Here is a 14,537-nt window from a genome sequence, read left to right on the forward strand (position 1 = left end):
CTGGAAAGGGGAAAAGGGTGCCACAACTTCCGGACCCTGGCCCGCAGCTTGAGTGCAAAGACAACTACAAATCCCAGCACCACCCGCGGCTTTGGAGCCCTTCCCTTGAGGAACTACAGTTCCCGGTAGGCATCGCGGCAGCGTCTACGGCTCTTAGAGGGGACGTGATGACGTAAATAGTTACCATGGAGTTGCGCTGAGTAACCGTGAGGTAGTGGACTCGGAGGCTGGAGGGGAAGCAACTGCGGGTGAGTTGGGCGGGAAAACAGGAAGCCTGCTCTAGGGTACAAAAACTCTAAGGAGAGGGAAGGGGCACACTGAATGACTTAAGAGCTTTCTTTCTTGGGAACGTGAAACCTACCCCTCCCCTTGCCTCTAACCCCTTTTCACAGTGAACAAGACACAAACCCTTGTGGGATAGATGGGCGAGGGGAGGGAAGGGAATTCTGAGAAACATACCCAGACAGATATGGGGGCCTTAAGAATCTCCCCCGTCACAAAGATGGGATCCCTCCCCGTAGTACTACTGTCTCAAATCCGTCACATATCCTGGGAGATCTGAAACGCCGTCAAACGTGGGGTTGGTTTTCCTCTGGTCGACTAAGTCTTCAAAACATGGGAGTAGGATTAGAGTAAATCACAGTCCCTAATTCTGGAGATGTAGGAAACTTTCTGGGGCTTGAACTGCCCCTTTCCTTCCAAGCAGGAAGACCCCAGGGTAGAGCCTCCTTTTCAGAGAGTCAGCAGGATCTTCCCTCACATACTTATTAGGGGTTCTGTCCTTAAACTATATTTTCTCCCTACACTACTCTGTGGTCTGCTTCTCCAAGTTCTGCAGTTAAAGCTTCATTCGTTTTCACAGTATTCATGACAGGTTTATTATATTTAGCGACTTACCTAGTGTTTTCACATCCAGTCTTCTTTTGGGCTTAGTGAATCCAAGGATATTTATTCCCATATCACAGATTGGAAAACTGAAACCTGTAGAGGAGCAGTGACTTGCCGGAGGCCACACTCCAAATCAGTGACAACTAGGACTAGACCCCAGTTTGCCGTCTTCCAGCCAAGTCTCTAGTTTGAGCCTACAGCCTCTCTAGCTTAAGGACTTATTCAAAGTAGTTTAACTGCCCTGGGGCAAAAGACCCTTTTATAGCCTACATTGGGTTATTGACATTTCACCCTGAATGAGTTTCAAATCTTTCCTTGAAAGTTTAAATGGGGAAAGGGAACTAGAGAGACTGAAGGCAACGGAAATCAAACAGATTTAACTAAACAAGAAGTAAACAATCTAACACAGCACCTGTGTCTGGTGCTGCCGTGATTAGCTAGCTTCTGATTGACTCCTAACTGACCCTGATTGATTCACTTACTATCTTAAAGCTCTCTCATGCTTTGTCCTAGGCTAACTTCCCACCTCACTCTAGATTCTCCTCTTGAATTGTCTTATCCACATCTTTGTTTACCGCCTATATGCATCAATACACAAGTGTGTATCTCCAACCCTGCCCAACCTCATCCCCAAGCTCCAGATCTATAGAACCAATTGCATCTTTAACAGCTCCTTCAGATATCTCAAAGACATCCAAACTCAACATGTCTGCAGGTGAACTCATAATTTCTATGTACTGCAAGCCAGGATCTTTTCCAGTTGTCTCACCTGTATCCACCATTACAGAAGTCAAAAAAACAAGAGTTATCTTTAACACCTCTTCCATTCCCATCCATTATAAAATCCTGTCAACTTTACTTCTAAATATCTTTTTTCTAGTCCTAGCTCCCATCATATCCTTTCTGCCTTCCCTCCCAGTCATTTTGCATACTGCAACCACACTAATCCTTCAAAATGCAAATCTGATATTGTTCACTTCCCCCACAACATTGCCAATTAAAAATATAGCTTGGACTTCCTACTGCTCTTAGCATTAGGCAACATCTCAACTTGGCTCCTGGAGAAGGAAATGGTAACCCACTCCAGTACTCTTGCCTAGAGAATTCCATGAACATAGAAGCCTGGTGGGCTGCTGTCCATGGGGTTGCACAGAGTCGGACACGACTGAAGTGACTTAGCAGCAGCAGCAACTAGGCTCCTGCCCACCTCTCCAACCTCCAGTCTAACCATACATTTCCTTCCCATTCTCCCTCCAGTTATATGGCCTTCTTTAAGGTCTTCAAAATTTCCAAGATACGACTCACCACAGAGCCTTTGCACATGCTGTTATCTCTTCCTAAAATGTTCATTTTTTCCCTATGACATAGTTATTTGCATTTATCCTTCAGATTTCTTGCAGTCATTTCTTCAGGAATAGCTCCCCTGACTGAGCCCAGACCAGCTCAGAGCCCTCAATTATAGCAACTTTGTGTCCCTCTCCTTTATAGTATTATTCACTGTTACAATGTTTAACATATTGTTAAGTACTTAGTACTTGCCACCACTGGCTCCCCTGGTGGCTCAATAGTCAAAGAATCTTCCTGCAGTGCAGGAGATGCAGGTTTGATCCTTGAGTCAGGAAGATCCCCTGGAAAAAGAAATGGCAAGCCACTCCAGTATTCTTCCCTGGGAAATCCCATGGACAGAAGTGCCTGGTGGGCTGCAGTCCATAGAATCACAAAGGGTCAGACATGATTAAGCAACTAAATAACTCTTGCCACCACTGTAGGGATACAGCCATGAGAAAAACATGGCTTCTGCCCCAGTGGAGTTTATGTAAACACAGGTAGTAAGGAGATAATCTTCGTGTTATGAGTGCTACCAAGGGTAAATAAAGGGTGCGATGGGAGGCCAAAAGAGAAGTTGCACACCCAGACTTGGATATGAAGGTGGGCTTCTCAGGGAAAAAAAGGGAAACCGGAGCTGAGTCATTAAAAATTAGCACAGCAGAAAAGAAACTGCACACCAAGCAGAGAAAGCTGGATGTGCAGAAACCCAGAGGCAGGCACAGGAAACTTACTCTGAGTAGTTGCATTTGGCTGGACTGCGAGGTGAGGGTAAGAAATGGAAGTGTGTTGGGGGAGAAGGGGCAAGAACCAGGTTGAATTTGGGGCCTCCCTTTGGTACCTGGAGATATATATTCCCAGAATACATTAGATCATTTGGCAGACTTTTCATGACATTCTTCGATTTTCCTTCCACCTGTAGCCCATAAATAGCTCTTACTGGGGCCAGGCTGTTGAATCTCCTATCAGATCTCTTCATCTGAATATTTCTCAAAGCTTCCTGGGCCATCATGTTGCTACTTACCTGAGAGGGAAGGGACAGGCTATCAACAAATCAAATTGCAATTGTTAGCAGTTTCCCCAAACTGAAAACAAATTTCCATCACCAACTTGGGATTGATTAAATGAAGTTAAGTAAAGCAGGTTACACACAAATTCTGTGGAACACTCTGCAGCTATTAAAAAGGGTAAAAGAATCTACAGCAATTTGAAAAGGAAAAAATAATAGGTTTACAAAGGAATAGACGGGATGTGTTCATTTTAAAATATATAATTTTGTTATGTATGTCTTATAGGAGGTTATATTCCCAAACTGTAAATCATGAGCGTTCTTGGAGAGCGAGATGGGGAGTCACACTTTTAGTTGCTACTCTGTGTACCTCTCTATGCTGTTTGACTTCGTTTAGCTATCATGTTAACTTTCAAAATTGAAAAAGAAAAACAGTAAATGATATTTCCAGTTGCAGGAAGAAAAACTTCGAAACAGAGTAGGTATGCCCCTAACCCTGTCATTCATCAAGTCAATCAGTGTAGGCAAATGAGGAAGGCACTAGGGTCTGACTAGCTCTTGGTCATGAGGCTGAAGAGCAGCTTTGGAGAAAGACTCCAAAAACAGCCACTGGAGTGAATAAGGCAACCTTACAGCTTGACACTTCTCCTCACATATGTCACTTCAAGGCTCACTATGTGACACCTTGAAGATATCATTCATTTATTCTTTCTTTCATTTTTCTATTTATCCATTTGTCCATCAAGCCTTTAGTGAATACTCGGGCTCAGTGCAGGGTAGGTGGGAAGAGAGAAAGAAGTCTGCTTTCTGTCCCTGTCCTCAAGCTTACGAGTACAGAGAGAACAACTGGTTTTATTTGTTGAACATCTGTTACAGGACATACAACAGCCTTCAAGACAGGGTCTGTCTCCATTTTACAGATGAGGAAACAGGCAGTGATGAAATGTTTTTCAAAGTACAGTGGGGGCATGTATCTGTTAGCTACTGCTACATAACAAACCATCCAAAAACATGCTGGCTCAAAACAATAAACATTTATTATTGCTCGCAGGTCTTTGAGTCAGCCATGTGTTTCCTCTGGTCTTGGCTGGACTCATTCATGTGTCTGCAGTCACACGTGGCTTGAGTGACCCTCCTGATCTTGACATGGGGTAGGCTGGCTATAGGCTGGTCTAGGATGGCCTCACCTGGGGTCACTGGCTCTTTTTATCATGTCTCTCACCTACACGTGTCTCTCATATCCCTCCAGCAGGCTAGCAGTGTTCTCTTGGCACTGACAAAGAGCACAAGGGCAAGTCCTCTCTTTAAGCTCCTGTTTGCTTCATGTTTACCCGCATCCTTTTGGCCAACGCAAGTCACATGGCTGAACCAATCTTCAGAGTGGATGGAACCATTAAAGTCAGAGGGCAAAAGAGATGGATACAGGGGAGACCATGATAAGGTTCATCCAGGGAATTAATACAGGACACAATGATCAATTTTATTTGGAAAGAAAGTCTTCGAAGAGGGTACACTAGAGCTGAGTATTGAAATACAAGAGTATTCACTAAGTATGCAGCTGTTTCTTAGAACTGGATGCAGGCTGGTTTTCTACAACCAATAGCAACCCAGCAGGCCTTCCTGTACTCATGACAGACAGGGTTCTATTATTTGTATCTTGGCTTCATTCCTTCTGGTCAGGCATAGAATAGCAGGCACTCAACAAATGTTCAAAGAATTGAATTAAATATCTTACTATGAATGAGGTGTGGACTCAAACAGCTGAATCTTGAAGCCAATTGTTAGAAAGAGCAGTTTAGCATGAACACTCCCAAAACAGAAATCCTTGTATTTGGCAGTGTCTCAATTCATTCCTCCCACAAACATTTCCCGAATGTCTGTAAGCCAGGTCCTGTATTAGATGATGAATAAGACTGGGAAGCCTGGTGGGCTTCCGTCTATGGGGTCACACAGAGTCGGACACGACTGAAGTGACTTAGCAGCAGCAGCAGCAGCAAGACACAACACTAGTTCACAGCCTGAGCTGTTGTTTAAATGGAGAAGACTAATAACCCTTTCCAATGGGCTGATTTATCCAACTATTGGGGCTCCATTTTTTAATACTAACTCTTCCAGAAAAATGCACCAGGAGCTGGTGCTACACAAATTCAGAAGCCCTTTGGAACTGCACTGAGGTTCTCTGATGGTCAAGGAGACTAATGATAAAAATCTGCCCTTAAATACTGTAAGCTAAAATCCATGTCCTGTTAGGGCTGAACTCTGGGGTCCCAACACAGGACTCACTTTGAGAAAATATCTAGTCTTACTCAGAGGCATCAAACTCATTGTGGGTCCTCAAGTCTAGGTGAGAACACAAGCCACCTTCCTCTATTTCTACAAAAGAATAAAGTGTTTTTTGTCATGTCTGTAGATTTGATATCCAAAGATTCAGATCTCCCAACTGACAGCCCATGCCCACCAGGTCCATCCCACACTTGACAGACAATTCAACTGTCAAGTGACTCAAGCCAGCACTTTCCCAAAACTCAGTTGAGAATGCTTTTTTTCCTAACCTGTAAGCATGCTGACAGATCTCACTTTTTTATATATATTTTTTGACTGCACTGCATGGCTTGTGGGATCTTAGCTCCCCAACCAGAGATGAAACCTGCACCTTCAGCAGTGAAAGCACAGAGCTTTCCAGTGAAAGCACTGGACCACCAGGGAATTCCTGAGGCTGCTGCTTTTTGAGAGGAAGAAATTCACTTTCCATTCCTCTAAACCTGTTCAGCTCTATCCTTGCATATGTTAAGTCACCAAAAAAGGAATTTACCTGGACTGTATTAAGCTTAAGCTGAATTACAAGCTACCTGGTCCGTGGTTTTTAAGAGAAATTCCATTTTAATAACATCTGTGAATTTCATTGTCTCTGCATACAAATGATTTGTTTCTTTGAATCAAATGATGAGAACTACATATGCTAAGTTTTCCCCTTTTGCTTCAGCTTCCAGGAATGTCAGGGATAAGTAGAGGCAGAGTTTTCTAATTCCCTGGTACATCTCTCTCACTTCCTTTATTCTGGCTTCTAATCTTTCTCTTCCATGTTTTCATTTTCTGCATCCATACTGTCCAGTATGGTAGCCTGTATTCACAGGCAGCTACTGAGCACTTGACAGGTAGCTTTTTCCAGCTGGGATGTGCTGTAAGTGTAAAGTATCTCAATTTTTAATACTGATTATATGTTGAATGACATTTTGGACATAGTAGATTAAATAAATTACTAAACCTAATTTCACCTGTTTCTTTTGACTTTTCTTTATACAGCTACTAGAAAAATTCAAATTATGTATGTGAGGGGAAAAAAAAACTACACACATGGCCAGCATTTGTGACGTTCATTATATTTCTGTCAGGACAGCTCTTTTCTACAAATCCTCCTTTTCCATGAGTGTGTTATTACCATAAAATACCTCAAATCCTTTTGGAAACCCAGTGAAGTAGTAAATGCAAAGGTGACAGCAGTGGATGGAGTGAGAAGGGGAGGCTGACTGGGACACATACTTGTCAGTCTGTTTATCTTTTGTTTGTGCCACATGCAAACCCCTTCTGGTAAAGTGTGTCAGCTCTCCTCTTCCCAGGTGAGTGGTGGTCTCATGGCTCTGCCCAGTCTGGAAAAATTCTCAGCTTTATTTGAGCTAACAAATTGGAAAGGATCTGATAAGACAATTCACACCACATTGTAAATGACCGTAACACTGTTCACCCCTCTCAGGGGGGTATTTCCATTTTAACAGGGAACAATCCCTGAACCCAAAGGAATGAATCCCTAATGGTGGAGTTTCAGGCATCAGTGACAGGTGAGTGAGAGTGAGGCAGACTCTGGTTTTATGTGTCTGTGTGTTTATATATGTACAACTACATTCAGGATGTAGCTGAAAGTAAGGTCTTTGGATGGAAAGATGACGGGGCCAACAGACAAGCAGAGAAGGTAGCAAATCCCCATCTGTGTTAGGCTGCAAAGGGCTGGCAGACACGAAATCCACTACAGGCCCTCAGGGGTTTGTTAAGCAACAGAATAGCCCAGTTGATTTCACCAGAGGATAGGTATCAAGACAGCCTCTGTGGTAATACTGTGGAGTAGCAGAAAGGGTCTCAGAGTAGGATTCAGGAGACTATGATGGCAGTCCACAGCTGACTCACTGGCTTAACTTTGGGCAAGTGCTTTCACCCTGGGGTCTCAGTTTCTTCGTCTGGAAAGTAGAAGTGGGTGTTTTAACTGTCAATGAACTCTCAGGGATGTGAAGGTGCTCGGAGAAGTAGGAAGTGCCCTACAGATGAAAGGAATCATGATTGGGATCTTCAAGTAGAAATGTAGCCACACAAACCTGGGGTGGAGGGCTTTGGGGAAAACCTGAGGGCCGAACACCAACACCAGTGCTTCTCTGTCCCCCCAGGCTGAACCCAGATTCCCAGGGCCCATGCTTACACCTGACAAATGATGGCCTGAGCTATGAACAAACGGAACTATATGAACACTTCGGTGCAAGAGCCCCCTCTTGACTACTCCTTCCGAAGCATCCACGTGACCCAAGGTCAGCCCCCAGAGCACAGGACTCCACTCACCATGGCAACAGGCCGGGTGTGGTCCCTAGGGAGAAACCAGCCTTTTATTTAAAAGCCTAAAGAGATTCTTTCCATAAGCCTATGGGATTTTTGTCATCATTTTGGGGAGAAGTAGTGGGTAGGGAGGTGGGAGTGGAAGAATCTGGCCTTTTAAAAAATCAGCACATCTGAAAGGAACCAAGGGGGCTTTTAGGGTAACTGATGCTCTTCAAAAGAAGAGCTACAGCAGGAAAGTCAGGTGGAAGAAAACGGGAACTAGTTTATCAGCTGATACTTTTATTCTCCATTTCTTACTTGGAGAGAAGAGACTAATGAAAGAAAAATACAGGCTGCAGGCTGCTTTAGCATCCCAGTCAATAGGCAGCACCTATTCTCCTGTCTCAGGACACAAGCCTGTCCTGATCACCGGTAGAAACATGCACGGTCTTGTTACTAACAAACTGGCATGTTTCCAGTCTAAATAGTTATTGACAAATTTTATATTCATTCCGGTCGTATCCAAGTGTATTCCATTATCACCCACACTTACTGCATGTTCCAGCAATGCCCATGCTCATCTTATCTTTCAGTGTGTTTGTAAGGGGGCAGTTAGTACCTCTCAGGAGGGGACAGAGGGAGGCTTCAGCAAGATCATATTCTCACGGTAATATGCTTCTTCCCAGGAAAGTTCTTCTGTCTTTGTTATCTGCTCTCATAAACACATCAGTATGTCTGCCCTCACAGAACACAGGCTGGCCTATCCTAGAAGCATTACCTGGCTTTGGTTGTCTCTCTTAGGTAATCAGCGGCCACCTTTAAGTTCAAGAAGCAGACGAATAGTTATCAAGGATACTGGATAGTACTTGGGTTTGAGTTTAGGGTACTTACAGCTTGGGTTGACATCAGTCACAACAGTAACTCCTGCTTGTTCTCTCACACCCCCAATGGCTGTGATCTTCCTTTCCTATGCACACTGACTTCTGACTGATGGGAGTCCATGTTCCACAGGGTTTTAGCTGAAACCAATGGCTATGCACAAGATAGCTGAGGTGACAGAGGAAGAAGGAAGTACGACTCCTATCCACTCTGGGAATTCCTAGCTCTGAGTGGGGAGATATAGTTTTGCTTTCCAGGGTGTCCTCAGAAGGAGCGAAGTTACTATGACCAAGGATAACTGCACAGTACAAAACATAATCTGTACAGATGCCCTGTCTTTCATTCAGTACTTAAATACTGAGCACCTAACTATGATTAAGCACATCTACATATCTGTGTGTAGGTCTGTACACATATGCCAGGCATGGTGCTTCTTGCTAAGCGAGGAAGGGAGAAGCAGAGAGGTACATCTAAGCCCCCAAAGGCCAGTCCCCTCAGCTTCTCCACAGCATTTGGTGTATCTACTTAGAATTGGGGTTAGAGGACAGGGTAGTTTGGGGAACTTGGTACACAAGTTCCTGAATTAATATATGGAGCATAGAATCTGAAATGACAGTGACTTTAGAAGGCAACCAGTCTACCATCTCCAACGCACAGTCCTCTAACTATTCCCACAGCTTAGGGAGTCCCACACCACATACCTCCCAACCCTTCCATTATAGGGTGAGGAATGACATACACAAGTTCTTCACATCAGACTAACTCCTGCCCTCTGGGGACACATGGGGAAAGTTGCACGGTAACCCTTCAGGAGATATGAAGACAGATTATGTTTTCCTCAAGTCATCCTGGAGCTAGACAATCCCCAGTTCTTTGAATGTTGGCATTTTGGTCCAGTTTACAGCCCTGCCTTGGCCTACTCTGAACAGGGCAGCTTTGACTGATCCTCAGGCAATGCAGTGCTGTGATGGAGTCTGAGTCTCAGTAACCTATAGCATCCTGGACTCCCTCCTCCACCTGTGATAACAGCAACCCCAGGCAGCCTCAAGTTTTAGGCAATGCCATCCCCAGGGGCTCCCCCTGAGCTAGGGGTCAGCCCCATGCTTGGTGGTATTCCCAAGCCGCTGCCTCATCAAACTTGAGACTAGTCCATATGCAGGTTTATTTTGATCGTAACTTTTACTCCTCTTTCATCTCAGGGTTCGAAGTCATATGTGAGGTAGGGGGTCAGGATTAGTTTATTCATGAGCTAGGGTACTCTCCTCCAGGACAGGACCCTCCTGCCACCTTCCCCCACCCTCAGGCCCCACCTGTGGGTTGTGCTCACTCCAGGACTAAGACAGAGAGCCATCTGGTGGATGCTGCCTGACCTGCAGCTGAGTTCAAGTTGGGTAGGGGTGGAAGAGAAGTGTGTCCAGTCAGAGCTGAGGGGATGTTGAAGACAAGCTGACCAGTTCAGAAAATACTAAATATTTCCTTTCTGGAAGGCAGCTTTAGACAAGTAACTAAAGGCATAATAGCAACAACAGGAAACATCTAATCACCTCAGCTGAGCTGATGAGTGGTTCTGCCTCTGCCACTGACAAGTGTGTGAGCTTGGGCTGACCTTATTTGTTGGGAAAAAAAAAGAAGGGATGGGTCCATACAGATGGGTTCTAAGACTGCTCTTAAAAAAAATAAATTGCTCTATTTCCAACTCTCCTCCTCAGCCAAACTTTCTGAGGGTGCTGTTTATACCACCTGTTTCTGTTTCCTTACCGTTCATTTGCTCCTGAACTCACTCCAATCTAGCTTGCCCCAGGCCCTTGTCAATTCATTGAAACAACCCTCAACAGTGTCACCAAGGACTTCTGAGTTGCCAAAAGTACTTTCAGTCTATTTCCCTGAAACTCCTCCTACACCCTGGATTCCCTGAGCATCTTTAAAGCTGTCCTGTCCTGGTTCTCCCTGCCCTGCCCTGCCCTGCCCTGCGGATTCACTGACTTCTTTAAATGGAACCCCCCTTTCCCTCCCTCCTTCCCCCTCTCCCCTAACTCTGCTTGAACAATCTCATCTATTTTACTAACCTGTATACAGTCTGTGGGCTTCCCTGGTGGCTCAGAGGTTAAAGCTTCTGCCTCCAATGCGGGAGACCCGGGTTCGATCCCTGGGTCGGGAAGATCCCCTGGAGAAGGAAATGGTAACCCACTCCAGTATTCTTGCCTGGAGAATCCCATGGACGGAGAAGCCTGGTAGGCTACAGTCCACGGGGTCGCAAAGAGTCGGACACGACTGAGCGACGGAACAGAACAGAACAGATACAGTCTGTGCTAAGGATTCTCAAGTCTGTGTCTCCTGAGCTTTAGACTTTCATATCCAACTGGTTACTTGGCTGCTCCTCTTTCCTGTACTAGAGGAACCTCAGACATGCCAAGGCCAAGCCTGAACTCCCACCTTCCCAACCATGCTTCTCCTTTTCATCCCACATTGGCCCATAGGACTGACATTTCCCCAAATACCAAGAAACTGAGCGACACCCTTGAATATTATTCTACCCTTATATATAGTCAGCCATCAAGTCGTGCTGTGTGTCCCCTTCATCCTTGCTTGGATGACTGAAAGAGCCAAAATGAAAGCTTCAGAGTGATCTCGCATTTCTGAAAGATGTGAATCATCTCCTTTGCTTTCAACCCCCCAGTGGCTTCCCACCTCCTATAGGACAAAGTCTAAGACACTCAACCTGGTTCTCAAAGCTCCTTGCCTCCTTTTCCCTCCTTGCCTCCTTGCACAGCACATACATGTGTCCATGCTATTCCATACCTCTGTGCCTTTGCTCGTGCTCTTCTCACCTTTTCCACTCTTCTTTGCCTGATTAATGTCTCCTAACCTACTGAGTGGCAAGCCACTCCAGTACTCTTGCCTAGAAAATCCCATGGATGGAGGAGCCTGGTAGGCTGCAGTCCGTGGGGTCGCTAAGAGTCGGACACAACTGAGCAACTTCACTTTCACTTTTCACTTTCCACTTTCACACACTGGAGAAGGAAATGGCAACCCACTCCAGTGTTCTTGCCTGGAGAATCCCAGGGACAGGGGAGCCTTGTGGGCTTCCGTCTATGGGGTCACACAGAGTCGGACACGACTGAAGTGACTTAGCAGCAGCAGCAGCAACCCACTGAGATATCTAGCTCAGGCTCGGCCTTCCCTGGGAAACTTCCCTGAGCTCTCAGACTGGGTTAGGAGCCCCTTTCCTGTGCTTCCACAATTTAAAGAGCATTTATCATACCACACTGACTGTTTGCTTTCATTCTGCCCACATGACCTCCTCCAGGACACAAACATCTGCTTTACCCCTGCTCTATTACCATACAGAGCCTCTCGCTCATTTTGTTCACCACTGTACGTCCAGTATGACACACAGTTACTATTAACACAAGAAGGGGGAGGACACCCAGAGTGTGTAACACTGAAGTGAAATTCTATAGGGTCTGCTGGTGGATAATTCTGGATTTTGTGCTTTAGCATCTTGACTCAGCTCTAACATCTCTTGGATTCCTCATCTATAAAACGTGCCCCCCTCCAATTCCCACACAGGGGTGGGTATACAGAGAACCCAGTGAGTCGACATAAGCATGTGATCCCAACCAAGAGCTTGGGATGGGAAGTCTTTGGCCCTTAATCCAATGCAGCGCTTCCTCTAACTGCTGGGGCCTGGGGGACAGTGCATGCAATTGCACAAAACACAACCAGGGGGTTGTGGCCCTGCCAGCTCCTCTAGCTACAAATCCTCCCAGCTCTGTCCCTTCCCATCCCCCAGAGCCAGAAAAGCAAAGATAACATACCCAAAGCTCACTCTGTGCCCACAGATCTGTTAAGCGAGGAGCCCCGGACAGGGCTACGACCAGTAAGGCACGCGAAGTCGGGGAAGTCAATAACCCAGTCCCTGTGGTTAAACAACAATGTCCTCACTGACCTGAGAGACTTCAACCATGCGGTTTCACAGCTCCTGGAGCGTCCAGAGAACCTGGCCTGGATCGACCTGTCCTTCAATGACCTGACTTCCATTGATCCTGTGAGTCCAGTCAGGACGGGCCCGAAGCCACCTTGTCCAGCCCCTAACCTCTCCACCTCCCACATTATCAAGGAAGTAGTGACGCAGCATGGTGCTGTGCAAAGCACATGGCTGTGGACACAGTTATAGGTTCAAATCTTAGATTTGCCTCTGACTGACTTTGTGACCTTGGGCAAGCTCCTATCCTTTGAAAACCTCAACCTCCCTTTCTGAAAAATGGGGATAAATAGGCCAGCATTATAAACATTTTGTGAGGATTAAATGAAAATGTATGAAAAGCAATACCAGCACACTGCAAGCCTTCGCATAGGAGGCTAAAGTAAAATTGTAGCTTACTGGGCACCCACTGTGCTTTGTGCCAAGTTCTTCAATAGAGGTAGTCACTAAAAGAACAGCGGTTACTTTCCATGAACTCAGGCTAAATGCTAAGGAATAAATAAAACTGGCCTCTTTTCATGCAAGTTCTATGTTAGGAAAGACAGGAGCTATCGCATGACTTGGAAACTATTCCCCAGGTGCAGGGATCGCAATTTAACTGTTCTTTTAAAAGCTCTGATGTACCTAGCAAGGTGCTGTCCCCTGTTGTGAGAGTCTTAGAACACTAAAGCTGGAATGGTCTTCAGTGAAGGGACAGCTAAGGCTCCGGGAGAGCACACAGGCGCCTGGCAAGTCAGTGGCAGTGGGGGGACCCAGGTCCTTACCTCCTGCCCCTCAGATCACAGTGCTGTCAGTGTGGTGCCCCCGAACCCCTTTGAAGGTAAATGAAATGCTAAAGTCAATTTCAATCCAGCATGGCTGTGAGGGTGACAAGTTGTTCCCCAAACTCTTCCTTTTTGGCCACCAGTCAGTCCTGAGCACAGATACAGGGCTTTGTCCAGTCTAGCTTCAGTCTCCTTTCCCAACAGGTCCTGACAACTTTCTTCAACCTGAGTGTCCTCTATCTCCATGGCAACAGCATCCACCGCCTCGGAGAAGTGAACAAGCTGGCTGTCCTCCCTCGGCTCCGGAGCCTGACCCTGCACGGGAATCCCATTGAAGAGGAGAAGGGGTATAGGTGAGTCCCCTACCCTGGATGTGGGTTCCAGCTGGGCTCCCATGAGGGAAAGGAGGAGAGTTAGGGTTAGAAACTCAACACCATCCTTCTGCTCTGCTTGGACCGGGGAAGGGAGTAGAAGGCTTTACGCATTTCTTGCTGCCAATCAGGAAAAATCCAGTCTCTTCCAAACTCTACTCAAGTCCCTCCATTCCTTGAAGTCAGGGGAGACAGGAGTGACTGGTGGAGGGGGAAAGGGGTCCTACAAGGGGGGCTGGCCCCCAGCCCGAGTCTTCCCCACAGGCAATATGTGCTGTGCACCCTGCCCCGTATCACTACGTTCGACTTCAGTGGGGTCACCAAGGCAGACCGCACAACAGCTGAAGTGTGGAGACGCATGAACATCAAACCGAAGAAGGTCCGGATCAAGCACAGTGCACTCTGAGGTTCCCAGGACCCCAGCAGTCCTAAAGGCCTAAGGGTGGTCAGTTGGTTTGACAATAAATGATTTGACCTGTTCGGCAGATCACCCTGTCCCATGCAAAGATGCCCCCCAAATCAGGTAACCAGCGTCATGTTCTGGTCTTACGTCACTGAAACGAGGAGGAAATGGAAAGAAAGGCCCACTGGCCTTAGTTGATGGCACAGCCCTGGGAAATATATCGAACCTGTCTGGGATCTTTGGTGCTCTTTAGTCCAGATATCCTGAAGTTAGAGTTGCTTCACAGAGCACCAAGGTTCTGTGGAGATGCCCCAGAGGCCTCCATGATAGGAGG

The 14,537-nt window shown here is 46.2% G+C and overlaps 1 protein-coding gene across 5 annotated transcripts; it reads left to right on the plus strand.

Annotated features, from left to right (window-relative positions):
• Positions 1-17: 17 nt before the first annotated feature.
• LRRC51 (leucine rich repeat containing 51) lies at positions 18-14,280 on the plus strand. Of its 5 annotated transcripts, XM_088843164.1 has the most exons (7): positions 175-248; positions 6,975-7,059; positions 7,657-7,794; positions 12,523-12,560; positions 12,660-12,728; positions 13,634-13,782; positions 14,065-14,280. In XM_088843164.1, exons 3-7 carry the CDS (start codon positions 7,713-7,715, stop codon positions 14,204-14,206), a joined length of 480 nt encoding a protein of 159 aa, XP_088699290.1. In that variant the 5' UTR covers positions 175-248; positions 6,975-7,059; positions 7,657-7,712; the 3' UTR covers positions 14,207-14,280. The 5 variants fall into 5 exon arrangements, with proteins under 5 accessions (XP_088699288.1, XP_088699290.1, XP_088699285.1 ...); XM_088843162.1 differs by lacking the exon at positions 175-248 and adding an exon at positions 18-125 and having other exon boundaries at positions 12,523-12,728; XM_088843159.1 differs by having other exon boundaries at positions 12,523-12,728.
• Positions 14,281-14,537: the final 257 nt, after the last annotated feature.

Source organism: Moschus berezovskii, chromosome 14, assembly GCF_049115385.1.
Source record: "Moschus berezovskii isolate FMDL1 chromosome 14, NW_MosBer_1.0, whole genome shotgun sequence".
NCBI lineage: Eukaryota > Metazoa > Chordata > Mammalia > Artiodactyla > Moschidae > Moschus > Moschus berezovskii.